The 15,621-nt window shown below is 40.6% G+C and overlaps 1 protein-coding gene across 12 annotated transcripts in view; it reads right to left on the reverse strand.

The window, feature by feature from the left end:
• CIT (citron rho-interacting serine/threonine kinase) overlaps positions 1–15,621 on the reverse strand; it is a 165,096-nt gene that overhangs the window by 108,656 nt on the left and 40,819 nt on the right. For all 12 annotated transcript variants that reach the window (XM_072802746.1, XM_072802750.1, XM_072802751.1 and 9 more), the window contains 2 exons: positions 14,643–14,846; positions 13,086–13,239 (listed from right to left, as the gene is read on the reverse strand). In XM_072802746.1, coding sequence (XP_072658847.1) covers positions 13,086–13,239; positions 14,643–14,846 — 358 coding nt within the window. The remainder of the gene's footprint in view (positions 1–13,085; positions 13,240–14,642; positions 14,847–15,621) is intronic.

The following is a 15,621-nucleotide window of genomic DNA, read 5'->3' on the forward strand; positions in this document are numbered from 1 at the left end:
CAGTCGGTTTCATTTGAATCAGGATCCAACCAAGGTTTACAAACTGATTTGGCAGGTCTCTTAATCTGTAATACTGACCTTTTTTTTTTTTTTTAATGCCATTTATTGGTCTAAGAAACTGGATCACATGTCTCTATAGAATATTCCACATACTAGACTTGGTTGAGTGTATCTCTGTGACATCATTTAATGTTTCCCTGTCCTCCATGTTTCCTATTAACTGGTAGTTCAGCTGAGGGCCTTCTGTTCATTCATATTCAATTCTTTTGGCAAGAATACTTCCCAGTATTCTGAATGTGCTGTCTAGTTAATGCATGAAATTAGAGGGCATACAATGTCTGCTTGTCTCTCATCCTGTGATGTTCAGAATGATCCATGGGTTCTGATGACATCAGCCTGATCCTTCCAGGATAAAGTCCCCCCTCCTTTCACTTAAAGGTTTCAGCAGACATTGATGAGCATTGCCTACAGCCATTACTTCATTAAGGGCTGCAAAATGGTGGTTTTCTAATTTCCTTCTACATTTATTAGCACATCAACAAACCCTGAAATATAATTCAAATAGGAAGGCAAGAGAAATGCTTGGTTCTTTCCCTATATTTAGTAACATTCAGAGTAATGACTTAGCAATTGCCAGAAGTGACCAGTGAGATTTCTTTTCAAATTATCATTTAGAACTCATAAACTGTTATGTATTTGTTGTGTTTCAAGCCACTGCAGTCTTTTTGGTGCTCATATTGTCCCATCTTAGGCCAGGAGAAACCCCTCTACAAGATATTCTTGCCAGAAAAGTCAAATTGGAATCTATTTTTAGCTTCTGGATATAACTTCTAGTTTACAAGGACCAGAAGAGCAAGTACCATCATCATCCCCTACTGAGGAAGTAAAGAGACAAATGTGGGGGTATTCTGTAAGCCAACAACCTGACTCCTTCATCAAGTCGATGGCATAGAAAAAAATAGTATTCATAGACATATGCGTGTATACCTGTGTTTGTGTGTGTATATATATACATACATAGAGATAGATTTTTAATTTAAAAAAATTAAGCCTATCTCCATAGCTGACTATATCCCAAGATATGAGTGACTTTGAATCTAACTATTGGGAGCATTGACAAGACATGGGGGAACTGGATCTCTCATTCATTATTGGTGAAAATATAAAATGGTACAACCACTCTGAAAAAGTTTGGCAATCTCTTAAAAAGTTAAGCATATACATCTATCATACAATCCAGACTTTCCACTCCTAGATATTTACCCAAGAGAAATGAATGTGTCAGTCTGTAGACTTGCACACAAATGTTCATAGAAGCTTTATGTCAAATAGCCAAATGTCTATCAGCAGAGGACTGGACTACCAAACTGTGGTATACCCATAAATGAACTACTACTCAGCAATGAAAAGGAATGGACTGTGACACATGCCAAAACATGGAAAGAATCTCGGAATGAATATGTTGAATGAAAGAAGGCACATGCCTTGCATGACTCAATTTATATCAAGTTTAGAAAATACAAGCTTAACTATGGTGACAAAAGGCAGATCGGTCATTGCCAAGGAACAAAGGAAGGAATGGGGAGGGGTGTCAGGAAAGGGTTTCAAAGGGGCATGAAGAAACTTCTGGGGTTGATGGATATGTTCTTGCTCTTGAGCATGGTGATGAATTCACAGGTATGTACATATATCAACACAAACTGTACATTTAAAATACATGCAATTACATGTTTATTATTCCTCAATAAACCATTGGGCAGTGAGAATATTTTGTCTCCAATCCTTCCTGGGCTAAGGAGCTTCCAGTCAGGCTCCTTCACCACATGAGGTGGACGTGCTGAACAAACACATCAAGCCTCACCCCTCTGCTCACTCCTCCCCCAAGAAGGAGCTAATGTGACTCATCAAAGCTGGACAACATCAGGCTATGTTTTATTGGAAGGCAGGGTTACCATGCCTGGAAAGCAAAGAACAAAGCTTAACACTTCCTGTTCCACCACCTACGTCCAGCCGTGGCAGTCACTCAGCCAACTTGTCCTCCTGGTTTCCCTCACTCCCACCGTGACAAGGCTGCTCCATCCCTGAGGGAAGGTCGTCCATTCTTCTCTGGGAGGGTGGTAAATGTCCTGGAGCCCTGCATCAAAGGGTATTGAGCACTTGCCTTGCCAAGAACAAAGTGGATGCTTCCATCCCTCCCTGGCTATCAGTTCCTTGCCTGTGTCTTTGGTTTGTCAGAAGTTTGAAGGACAGGAAGGTCTTAGACCCCAAATTGCTAATGCTGTGCAATGAATGCAATCCTTTTCTTTCCATCACCAGGGAGCAACTGGGTTGGTCACATTTATTTTCTCTGAAATGAGATGCTGAAAATCACTTCCAAACCATTGGTTGTGGATCACCTGAACCTTCTACTCTTTGTCCTTTGGCTTTTTAGCCTGTTTCAACTCCTGCCAGCCACTCTCCTTAGTTCTATCCAAACTTCACACTCAGAAAATGAGCATAAATGCAATCACCACACTTCACAGAACTGACTCAAAAGTTGGCTGCTGAATACAGTCCCAGATGTTTAATATAATTTTGAATCTTTGGCCAAATCATTTCCGTGTTTGCTTGGTTGTAAAAGGTTTTTGGGCAAGTGAGAATTTAAGGGTTGAAGACTCCAATTTATGGGTTTTCCAGAAAAACCTGTTCCCTACCTTCCCCGGGGGAAAGGCATTAATTTACCTTATTTAGAAAATGATTTTACTAAACTGAAATTCAGCATTGTACCATTGGTTTACCCTGAGAGGCACTATAAGAAGCAGCCATAGTGGGACACTTGGGTGGCTCAGCAGTTGAGTGCCTGTCTTTGACTCAGGGCATGATCCTGGGTCCTGGGATCGAGTCCCACACAGGGCTCCCTGCATGGAGCCTGCTCTGCCTCTGCCTATGTCTCTGCCTCTCTCTGTATCTCTCATGAATAAATAAAATCTTAAAAAAAAAAAAAAAAGGCAGCCATAGCGCAGTGCAGGGGTGGCTCACTCAATTGAGCATCTGTCTCATGACTCCTGCTCAGGTCATGATCTGAGTTGTGGAATCGAGCCTCATATCAGGCTCTGCATTCAGCAGGGCGTCTGCTTGAGATTCTCTCTCCCTCTCCCTCTACCCTTCCTTCTGCTCATGCTCTCTCACTCTCTAAAATAAATAAATAAATCTTTTTTAAAAAGCAGCAGCAGCTGTAGGGAAATCTTCAGAGCACATTTGGGAGGGATGAGGTTCACCATGCCACAAGGAGGTCTCATTTATGTGGAACCCAGTGATGAAATTCCTCAGGGCTTGGTATCCAGAAAATCAAGTCTTTCCTGAGCAAACCATTCTGGATTTTTCTGTCATGAGACTGCGGCTCTCATACAGTTGACCACTGAACAACATGGGTTTGAACTGCAGGGGTCTACTTACACACGATTTTTTTTTTTTTTATCAGAGTTCAATTTGCCAACATATAGCATAACACCCAGTGCTCATGCCATCAAGTGCCCCCCTCAGTGCCCATCACCCAGTCACCCCCACCCCCCACTCACCTCCCTTTCCACCACCCGTTCATTTCCCAGAGTTAGGAGTCTCTTATGTTCTGTCTCCCTTTCTGATATTTCCTACTCATTTTTTCTCCTTTCCCTTTTATTCGCTTTCACTATTTTTTTTTTAATTTTTATTTATTTATGATAGTCACACACAGAGAGAGAGAGAGGCAGAGACACAGGCAGAGGGAGAAGCAGGCTCCATGCACCGGGAGCCCGACGTGGGATTCGATCCCGGGTCTCCAGGATCACGCCCTGGGCCAAAGGCAGGCGCCAAACCACTGCGCCACCCAGGGATCCCTCGCTTTCACTATTTTTTATATTCCCCAAGTGAATGGGACCATATAATGTTTGTCCTTCTCCAATTGACTTATTTCAATCAGCATAATACCCTCCTCCAGTTCCAAATAAATAAATAAATAAATGAATAACCCTCTAGTTCCATCCACATCGAAGCAAATGGTGGGTATTTGTCATTTCTAATGGCTGAGTAATATTCCATTGTATACATAGACCACAGCTTCTTTATCCATTCATCTTTCGATGGACACCAAGGCTCCTTCCACAGTTTGGCTATTGTGGACATTGCTGCTATAAACATCGGGGTGCAGGTGTCCCGGCGTTTCACTGCATCTGTATCTTTGGGGTAAATCCCCAGCAGTGCAGTTGCTGGGTCGTAGGGCAGGTCTATTTTTAACTCTTTGAGGAACCTCCACACAGTTTTCCAGAGTGGCTGCACCAGTTCACATTCCCACCAACAGTGCAAGAGGGTTCCCCTTTCTCCACATCCTCTCCAACATTTGTTGTTTCCTGCCTTGTTAATTTTCCCCATTCTCACTGGTGTGAGGTGGTATCTCATTGTGGTTTTGATTTGTATTTCCCTGATGGCAAGTGATGCGGAGCATGTTCTCATGTGCTTGTTGGCCATGTCTATGTCTTCCTCTGTGAGATTTCTGTTCATGTCTTTTGCCCATTTCATGATTGGATTGTTTTTTTCTTTGGTGTTGAGTTTAATAAGTTCTTTATAGATCTTGGATACTAGCCCTTTATCTGATACATCATTTGCAAATATCTTCTCCCATTTTGTAGGTTGTCTTTTAGTTTCAATAAATCAGCACAGTACTATAAATCTATTTTCCCTCCCTTATAATTCTTTTTTTAAATTTTATTTATTTATTCCTGAGAGACAGAGACATAGGCAGAGGGAGAAGCAGGCTCCGTGCAGGGAGCCCAACGTAGGACTCGATCCCGGGTCTCCAGGATCACGCCCTGGGCCGAAGGCGGCGCTAAACCGCTGAACCACCGGGGCTGCCCATAACATTCTTAATAACATTTTCTCTAGCTTATTTTATTGTAAGAATATAGTGTGTAATACATATAACACACAAAATACATGTTATATGGCTATTTACATCATCAGTAAAGTTTCTGGTCAACAGTAGGCTGTTAAAAGCTTTGGGGGAGTCAAAAGTTATATGCCGATTTTTGACTATGCAGGAGTCAGCACCCCTAACCCTCATATTGTTCAAAAGAAACTGTAACTGTTCTATTTTCCTTTTTGCTTTGGCCACTAGGAGGCTAGGAGTCCCAAACTGGTCCTCGTCCAGCAACTTGACTAGAACTTTTTAGTTTTAACCCTGATTTTATTTCTTTACTGGGATACTTAGTCTCTTCAACCAGATTCCCACACTTATTTATTTTTAATCCTTTTGATATTGCAATTACCTCTAAAATAAGCCATCTCAATTTATCTTGGAATAAAATGAAATACTGCATATTTTTAACATCTCTGGATATAGCTTCTAAATTCAGAATGGAGCAGGGAAATCCCATAATCCTAATTTATAAGCATTTAGCTCTTCTTAGCCTATTTGCTCCTATCATAACTTACTTTCTAAAAAGCGAACAATCCCCAAGAGACACATAAATACTCGCCTGTATAGCCCATAAGCCTGTAAGACCTACTGACTACGTATCTTCATTACTCCTTGTTTATGTTGGAGGGTGGGGTGCCCAGATCCTCCTAGTCTAGTAAGCTGAATTCCTGCCATCACTACTATAGCATCCCTCCCACTTTCTTACCCCTCCCTCTGTCGTGCTGATCTCCCAACAGCCCAGCTCCCCTTCCTCATTTCCTCATGCCCCTGAAGTGACTAGGTGGCTGTCTGACAGGGAGATATATTTAAGGGCCAACCAGGGCAAACAAAGCACATCTACCAACCCCCAAAAACTAGCTTAGGAAACAAAGCGTGGACAGATATCTACCCAAATGATAGGAATCCAAAACAAACAGACCTGAAAAAGGCCCAAAATAAACCAACACCTATATGCTTCACAAGCCACTGCGATAATGCTATTCTAAACACAGAATGCTAAAACAAATAAGTGAAATATTCATGTTAAAACCATAAGGGGTGGGACGCCTGGGAGACTCAGTGGTTGAGCATCCACCTTTGGCTCAGGTCATGATCCCAGGGTCCTGGGATGGAGTCCTGCATCGGGCTCCCCACAGGGAGCCTACTTCTCCCTCTGCCTATGTCTGTGCCTCTCTCTCTGTGTCTCTCATGAACAAATAAATAAAATCTTTAAAAAAATAATTAAAAAAAAACATAAGGGGTTTTCATTTGTAAGGAAGAGAATGCTGCTCATCAGAAATCAATGCCAGAATAGTCCATTCAAAGGACAAATATGGTAGGGTTTACAAAGATCTCTTCATTTATATCAATGATGCAGGAAAATCACCTGACAATAAAAACTCCTGATTTCTTAGAAGGCAATATAATGAGGTTGTTAAGAGTATAGGCCATACTGGTGTTTATGTTAGAATATTCCGGAAAGTTATATAAGAAACTAACAATAGTGGTTCACTTTAGAGAGAGGCCCTGCGCATAGAGTGAGAAGGAGACTAGTTTCACTGTTTAACCTTCTGGGTCACTTGAATTTTTTTTTTTTTTTTTTAAATCAAGGACTGTATAAACTTTTCAAATAAATAAAAGCAAAGAGAACTTGGAGTCCTAGAGACCTGAATTTGCTTCGGCCACTGCCAACCACAGGCTCTGGGACCTTCGTCAAGCGGCTTCATCTACTTAGGCCTCAATATCCTTACATGTACTGTGAGACTAATCATAGCACCCGTCTCACAGAGGTACAGTGAGTTAATGGGACAATAATACATATAATGTGCTTTGCAGAGCCCCTGGTACATAGGAGGTACTCAATAGAAGGATGGCAATAAAATACACACCAAAAAAGTTAATGAAGAAAACTTTGAATCCATCCTTAATTAAAAGTAAATATGAGACAATAGTTAGCTGAGGAGGGATGGGGAGTGCAAGGCATAAAAATGCCTTCTTTACAACCACCTATTTGCTATCAGCAGGTGGAGATTAAGTGAAGCCACCATCTTGAAAGATATGAAAGCTGTAAAGTCTGGGGGAAAAAAAGCTTTCAATTCCTCAAAAGCAGAGCCTAAAATCCAGCATTTCTAAGCAGTTCATCAGCCAATGGAAGTCCTCAGCCAAAAAGCAGTCTCCCCTTATCCTGAGCCCAGAGAATACAATGAGGAAGCAGGATCCTGCAAAGATGAGAAAGAAATTCTAAGGCTCATCTTGCACGGCTTTGCAAATGCTAATATTCACAGGAATCTTATTTCTGGGGACCTTATTAAAGTGCCATTTCTGACTCAGCAGGTCTAGGGGGGCCCGAGTATCTGCATCCCTAACAAGCTCCCAGGTGATGTCAGGGATGCCGATGCTGTTGGTCCATGGACCACACTCTACACAACAAGATCCTACTGGCCCCAAACTATACTTCCATCATTTGTCAGCAATGACAGTCTTGAGTGATTCTGATCACTGCAATACTTTCTCTCCTAGTAACCACCAGGCCAATTCTCAATCACTGGTTCTCCATCAGAGGCAGATACAGCCCCCAAAGGACACTGGGCAAGGTCTGGAGATATATTTGGTTGGCACAAACTGCAGGGGGGAGGGTGCTGCTGGCATCCATGGCTAGAGGCCAAGGTGCTGCTAAATATTCTGCAATTCACACATCAGCTCCCACCACAAAGAGTGATCTGGTCCCATAGGTCAATAGTGCCAAGGTTGAGAAACGCTGTTCTAATAAACAGAAAATATAAATCAAATCCTGTCATTCATCCCAAGATGACATAAACCCCAATTTTGGAAATGAGTCTTCAATGCAACATTGTTCTTTCTCATGGCTAGGTCTGAGGCTGGGGAGGGTAACAGATCAGAGGAAAGAACAGGATGGTGTATGTGCAGAAGGAGTCACCAGGTCATAGTCCATATTTTGTTTAAAATCAAGCCTATGAGGGATGCCTGGGTGGCTCAGTGGTTGAGTGTCTGCCTTTGGCTCAGGGTGTGATCCCAGGGTCCTGGGATCAAGTCCTGTATCATGTTCCCAGCAGGGAGTCTTCTTCTCCCTCTGCCTATGTCTCTCCCTCTCTTTGTGTGTCTTTCATGACTAAATAAATAAAATCTTAAATAAATAAATAAATAAATAAATAAATAAATAAATAAATAAATAAATAAATAAATAAAATCTTAAAAAAAAAAAATCAAGCCTATGTGAGGGCATGGGGGTGACTCAGTTGGTTAAGTGTCTGACTCTTGATTTCGGCTCAGGTCATGATCTTAGGGTCCTGAGATTGAGGCCCAGGACATGATGGTTTTGGATGAAAGGGACTAGCATGCTGGTTCCTGTGACATCACTATGCCTGTTCTGGGTAGATATTTTAACAGATGGGACTAGAAAAGCACACCAGGCAGCAAAACTTCCCCATTGACAGGAACAGGTACGTAATACCAGGAAATGGAGGTATAACCACAAAGGCACAAATGAAAGAGGTGTTCCAATTGGCCTCAGCTCTCCAGCAGCACAAAAATCAGGCTGGGTACACCCAGACTCTTGCCCAATATAGGAAACATCATTGGGACTGCAGAGCCCAGGGCAGCCAATATCCTTAAGAAGCCTCCTACTAGAACCTGGAAAGCAGCCTTGAAATAATGATGATAATAATAAGCAGCTGAAAAACGCACACTGACATCTGATCATGTGAAGCTGGGAATGGAATATCAGGGTAATGGGTGTCTAGTGACCTTCATGGGGCAATAACTCATCACAAAGCTTTTGACTTGCTGGGAGAATCAGCATTCTAGAACTGGGTCAGGTTCCTGGTTCGCATAGCGTTGCCCAGAGCAACCCAAAGAGGCTGGACCCAGGAGGACACAGATGTTTCATCTGACTTTGGAATCAAAACCAAGGCATGTCCTAGTTCCCCCCTCAGCAGCCACTCCCAATTCTATCATTCATAAATTTGCCCAGACCCCTCTTAAACTGCATTTATATATCCTGCCAGGGCCACCTCTGGAGATAATGAGTTTTAGAAGATTCTTACCTGCTGTGTTAAGCAGTACTTCCTTTCTTTGGTTACAACAAGAAAAAGAAGAATTAGGGGTGAGGCAGCAGAGAGGCTAATGTTGCTTTCATCAAGGAACAATCTTGGGTGTGGAGGGTAGAAATATTTAATATGCTGGAACCATAAGGCATTTAAGTAGCAACCATAAACTCAAGAAATCCAATGGCTTCAAGTGTTTTGGTTGATCAAAATCACTCAATGCTTATTTATGAAAAATAGGACTGGACAAAGGCATAATTTCTGTTAGAGTTATGTAGTTAGGAAGTAACTCAAATAGCATGGAGTCCAGCAATGTTTAAATCACACAACCCTGAATTGATTGCAAATATGCAGGGAATGGAGGTTGGTGAAAAACAGGGAAATCTGCTAGGAGAAACAATAAATACCACGGCTCTCTGCATAGCAAGGGATGCCACAGAACCTTCAGGAAAAGTTGCTACCAGTCCTCAGTGGACATGAAGAGCCAACCCACCCTGGTGTAGTCCCATCCACCACAAACACTCTCATTGCAATATGGCACACCCTGGACTGATCCTGGAACAGAAGAGAGACATAAAGGAAGAAACTGGTGAAATCAGAATAAAGTCTCAAGTTTAATTAATAGTAATGTGCAAATATTAATCTCAGTTTTGACAAATGTGGCATAGTTATGTAAGATGTTATAACAGTAGGGGAAACTGGGAGAAGGGTATTGGGAACTCTCTGTGCCATCTTTGCAACTTCTCTATAAATCTATTCCAAAGTAAAAGGTTTATTAAAACTAAGAGAAATGTTTTAAGGCAAACATATTTCACAACACTTCAGAGCCACTATACTGAGAGTTAGAAGTCCATAAAAATCATTGAGATTTTTGAGAATCAAGACTTAAGGCAAAGTACATGAAAAGATATTTTTCTAAAGAAGACATACAGACAGCCAACAGGTATATGAAAAGGTGCTGAACATCGCTCATCATCAGGGAAATGCAAATCAAAACCACAATAAGATAGCACTACACCTGTTAGGATGACTAGTATCCAAAAGACAAAAGAGGGGCACCTGAGTGGCTCAGCTGGTTGAGTATCTGACTCTTGATCTCACTCCGGTCTTAATCTCAGGGTCATGGGTTTGGGTCCCACACTGGGCTCCACACCCAGCATGGAGCCTATTTGGAGGGAAAAAAAAAAAAAGACAAGTGTTGGCAAGAACGTGGAGTAAAGGGAATCCTTGTATGGTGTTGGTAGGAATGTTGTTACAACCACTATGCAAAACAGTATAAAGGTTGCTCAAAAACTAAAAATAGAACTACCACATGACCCAATAATCCCTCTTCTGGTTGTATACCCCAAAAAAAATAAATCAGCACCTCAAAGAGATATCTGTGCTCTCATGTTTATAGCAGCATTATTCACAATCAAGATACAGAAACAATCTAAGTGCCAATCAATGGATGACTGGATAAAGTTGTGGTATATAAACCACACAAGGTAATATCTTTCAGCCTTAAAACAAAACAAAACAAAACAAAAACAAAAACAATAAAAGATGGAAATCCTGCCATTTGCAGCAACATGGATGAACCTGGAGGACATTATGCTAAGGGAAATAATATAGGCACAGAGAGAGAAAAAACTACATGAGCTCACTTTTCTGTGAAATCTGAGAGTTAAAAGCATGGAAGCAGAGAATAGGATGGCTACCAGACAGGGAGGCAGGGGAAATGGAGAAATAGTGGTCAAAGGGTGTGAAGTTGGAGTTATAGAGGATAAATAAGTAGATCCAATACGCAGCATGATGACTATGGTTAATAACACTATATTGAACACAGGCAATTTGCTAAGAGAGTAGATTACAGGTGCTCTCAACACAGAAAAGGAAAAAATGGTAACTGTGAGAAGATGGATATGATCATTAGCTTGACTACAGTAATCACTTCACCATGTATATGTACATCAAATCATCATGTTGTACACCTTAAATATATACAATTTTTACTTAAAAAAATAACCTCAAAAAAAAAAATCAGGATGCAGATGGACGAGAATTCCATGATACAAAATGGTGGGGGTGGAGGTGGGAGTGGAGGGTGACACATGCACATGTGTTAAAAAATAAGGAAAAACTGGGCATCTCTCTGGCTCAGTTAGTGGAGTGTGCAGCTAGCTCCTGGCTCTTGGTCTCAGGGTTGTGTGTTCAAGCCCCATGTTGGGTATAGAGATTGCTTAAAAATAAAACCTTTAAAAAAATAAGAAGAAAAAAAAAGTGGATATGTATTAGGACATGGAAAATTCTAAGTAGATAGCCACAGGAGGCAGGGTAAGTATGAAAGCAGCAAGTGTGAAGATGACCAAGACTGCAGTGACCCATTACAATGTCATCTCACCCCAAAGAAAACCGGGACCTTCTAAAATATGGGCCTTGTTTTGTTTGTTTAAAGATTTTATGTATTTTATTTTAGAGAGAGATAGCAGGAGGAGAGACCCAGTGAGGGGGGAGAAAAACCCAAGCAGACTCTGCACGGAGCACAGAGCCCAACGTAGGGCTCAATCGCATGACCCTGAGATCAGACCTGAGCCAAAACCAAGAGTTAGATGCTTAATCAACAGCGCCACTCTGGCACCCCTAAAAGATGGGCCTTGTGATAGACAGCATGAGCCACAATCCACACTGACATGTATCCTCTACAGGCACTGTGTAATTTACAGAACAGGAGTTACACTTGTTAAACCCAATAAGCCTAGAGCCTATAAAACAGCCTGGAAGAAAAAGACTAGGACAAAACCTGGGAATTCGGACACAATATCAAAAACAACATCAAGGTGTACCAAAACTCAAAGTTACTGGGGTAATTCATCACCACTCACTGGCTCACTTGAATGGAGACAGGTTTTTTATTTTTTGTTTTTTGTTTTGAGACAGGTTTTTAAGACATAATCGGTAAGTTCATGCATAGAAACATTAACTGCTCATTTAAGAAGACTATAGAAATACAAAGGCAAGGCAAGAAAAGACTGAGTATATGAATTGTATCTATTGGAAACTGTATCAAATCTTTCTAAAGGCAGAAAAAGAAGACAGGCTTGAAAATATACTGTTGATTAAAAGCCCTGAACCTTGGAAATTTGGGGGCTGATGCCTAAAGATTAGAAAAATTAAGTAACATCCAGAAAGAAAAAGAATTGCTAAGATTTATAAAAATGTAGTCTATTTAAATATTTGCGCACATTAGAGAAACCATCAAAATTACTTTTAACTGGACAACACTGGATCTTAACCCAACTCATACATTATGACAATATGCCTCCAACTAGAAGCCTAGTTTTGACACCTTAGAAATGGATTCCACTCCCCACGTCCCCTCATCACCAAAGATAAAACACAGACCAACTGCTTTCCTACTGGTTCTACTGTGCTAATCACTGGGTCACATTCAATCAACAACACATCCAAAAATAAAAAAGGTTTAACAACAAATTACCAATTTGTAAAACAAACAAACAAAAAAAGCATTTGGGTTTTGTTGATAATAAATCAGGTCTCTGTTTTTAATGAATTTCGTTTGCACTAAATAACCCCAAAGAGACACGTATATGAATGACTCCACTGTGCGTCTACATTATAGATTTTATAAGCCTGTGAGCAAAGACAAATATTCTCGAGGAAAACAAATGAACACAGAGAGACATTTATGGTTCTGCTGCAGGCTTGGCCATTCGCAGAGCAACCTCACACTATGCCTCATTTTTGAGTCTTTTTTCCTAACCTGTGAAGGATATACCTACGCTTATTTTTCCTCTGAGAAGAAACTGTCAAAGCGAGTGACAACACTTGAACTCCATCAGTCTGCCCTTTTAACTCACTGAGGGATGATGTTCTGAAGGCCATGTAAGCAGAGAGTTTGATAAATAACCCCGGTCTGTGCAAACAATTTTGGAAAAGAATTATCACTTACCGACAGCTCCATCATTAGCCTTTTCTATCCCCTGTAGATAATTAAGGCCCTTATTTCTATAATTTATACCACCTTCTGTGGGACAGAACAATTGCAGATCATTCCTAAGTGTTTACACTCAATTCCAACACCGGAAGTGAAGGACTATGGCTCTACTTACAGTTACGAATGTTATTCCAGTCAATTTTAGAGAAGAAAGGGTGGCAGCACAGGCCTTCAAACTTCAGTCTCTCTCTCTGGCCACACAGCAAACTCTGAATCAGATCAAGTAATTCACCACTAACTTTGGGGTCATCTGGAAACTTCAAAAACCGCTATTCCAAAAAATAAAATACAATAAAATAGAATAAGCACCCTCTTAGCAGATTCCACTTCTCATGTTCCAAAGTTAAAAAAGTATTTCTCATATATGCAAGTTCCCCCCCCCCTTTTTTTTTTTGTTTGTTTAAAAGAAGGAAGTTTTGTGCCCTCTTAACTTTGGACCAAAGGCATGTTCCCAAAATAAATGGCCTGTTCACATCAATAGGCCTTGTTCCTTTGCAAGGGTTCAATATCCTTCATGATTTGACCCCGCTCCTCTCTGTCTCTTGTAGCTACACTCCCCATCTCGCTCTTTGCTGTCCAACAATGATGAGCTATTTAAAGCTGCCTGAACAAATCATGCTGTTCTCTCTGCCTAGAACGCCCTCCCCAGCCCGCACCCCTCTTCCACCCTATCACTGCCCCCACCATGCTCCCTCTGCAATCTACTCTGCACAAACACAGAGCACTGTGATTTCTGTGTGATAACAGGGAAAGAAGGCAGAGAGCCTTTTCCTTGCTCATCACTGCAAACCCAGTTTACTAACCATGCCTAGTGCAACTCACTCATTACTGAATAGCAGACTGAAATGAAGGAGATAAATTGGCCCCAAGAATCATGCAAAGGAAAACTTTAACCCCAGAGGAGACTCGAGAATAACAAGTAATATTATATGTATGTATTAAGCATATAAAATATGTATTATACACACGAAAATATGTATTAAGTATTCCAGAAAGATGAGATTGAGTTAGAAAAACCTATGAAGTTTCCCTTTTGCCTAAAACATACATATTTAATCATATCCTTAAGAAATGGGCTTAGTATACTGGAACATACAATTATTAGAAAAGAGTTTTAATTCCACTTCATATATATTCCTATAATTCTAATCCCTATACCCATATGATTTTACTAACATATTCAACAGCTAAGAGTACTGAGAAAGAACACAGCATAATATTAAAGGAAGACTGCCTGTCACTCTAGGTAAGTTAGTTACTTAACCATTTTGGCCTTGGTTCCTCATCTGTGAAATGAAAAGAATATCTACCTCTTACATTGTTTGAGGATTAGCCAAGTTAATGAACTATATTTCAAGTCTAAGACCCAGTTATTACCTTAACAGCACTAAAATCAAAATGCATTTTATAATCAATGAAATGATAGATTAATTGGCAACAGTTCTTTTTTAATAGTACCTAAAATAATGGCATAGGCTTACAATGACTGGCAGCTGAGAGTCAATAAAATACAATTACTAAAGCGTTTAGAGCAGCTTTTAGCCCAAAGTGCTTTATAGGTATTTGCTATTGTTATTATCTGGCACTGCTGATTTACATTACAAATGTTCACTCATACATTTTTAAATGACAGTTCTTGATATTACTTCAAAATCTCCTAATAGCTCTTTACCTGGAAATTCATGATGTTACTGAAGGTTCTGGCCGAAGTTCCCTCTGTGAATGGGGACCTTCCATAAACCATTTCATATGCAATCACTCCCACTGACCACCAATCACAGTCTAGACTATAGATGCCTTTCCCGTCCCCATTCATCACGGTCAACACTTCAGGGGCCATGTAATCTGGAGTCCCAATCGGGAGTTTGGCGCTCACCTGGAAATCCATAAATAAAATGAACATGGCAAACTTTCAATTATTCTCAAATAGATTGCCAACAACCACATTTCAGACACAAGCTGATTTGCTACTGATTACTATTCTCCCAGGTACTTAAGCCTTCTGTCAAGTGGCATGCTGTCAGAAAATGCAAACGATTTACTAATTAAAAAAAAAAAAAAAAAGCACATAATATAATCCAAAGGCAAAAGGGCAAGAGTTGATGATACATGCCCTTTGGTTGCACAAATAACAGTTGGATATATAACTAGAACAGAAGAGGTCTTTCCTGATATACATTCCACAAAGCTTCTCTTACTTATGAAAACAGCAAAATGATTAATAAATCCTAAAGATGAATCTATAAGATCAATCTACCCATTACTGAAAACCTGGCAGCTATAACTGGGGCAAAACAATATGGCAAACTCCTTGTATCTCAAGTTTAAATATCTGGAATCACCATTCCTACTTTGAGCCACCCACAGGGAAAAACATGATAAATTTCCACCAGAGGTCCAAGGTGAATGAGCTCATTTTCCTCACCCCCAACTCCTATTCCTGTGGTTCCCTCCCCACTGTTCAGAAATCCAGAGCCCTCCAACCCAAGGACACTCAGGCACCTGACCTTGGCAGAGAAAGGTTAGGGCAGTGTACTAGGTCTTTTTCTAAGCTAAATATATCCCATTTAAAGAACTGTCCTAAAAAAATAAAAGAGAAAAAAGAACTGTCCTTTTTTTCTGAGAATTTGTCCTTCTGTCGGGGGGGGCGG

This window comes from Canis lupus, chromosome 27 (assembly GCF_048164855.1).
Source record: "Canis lupus baileyi chromosome 27, mCanLup2.hap1, whole genome shotgun sequence".
Taxonomy (NCBI): Eukaryota; Metazoa; Chordata; class Mammalia; order Carnivora; family Canidae; genus Canis; species Canis lupus.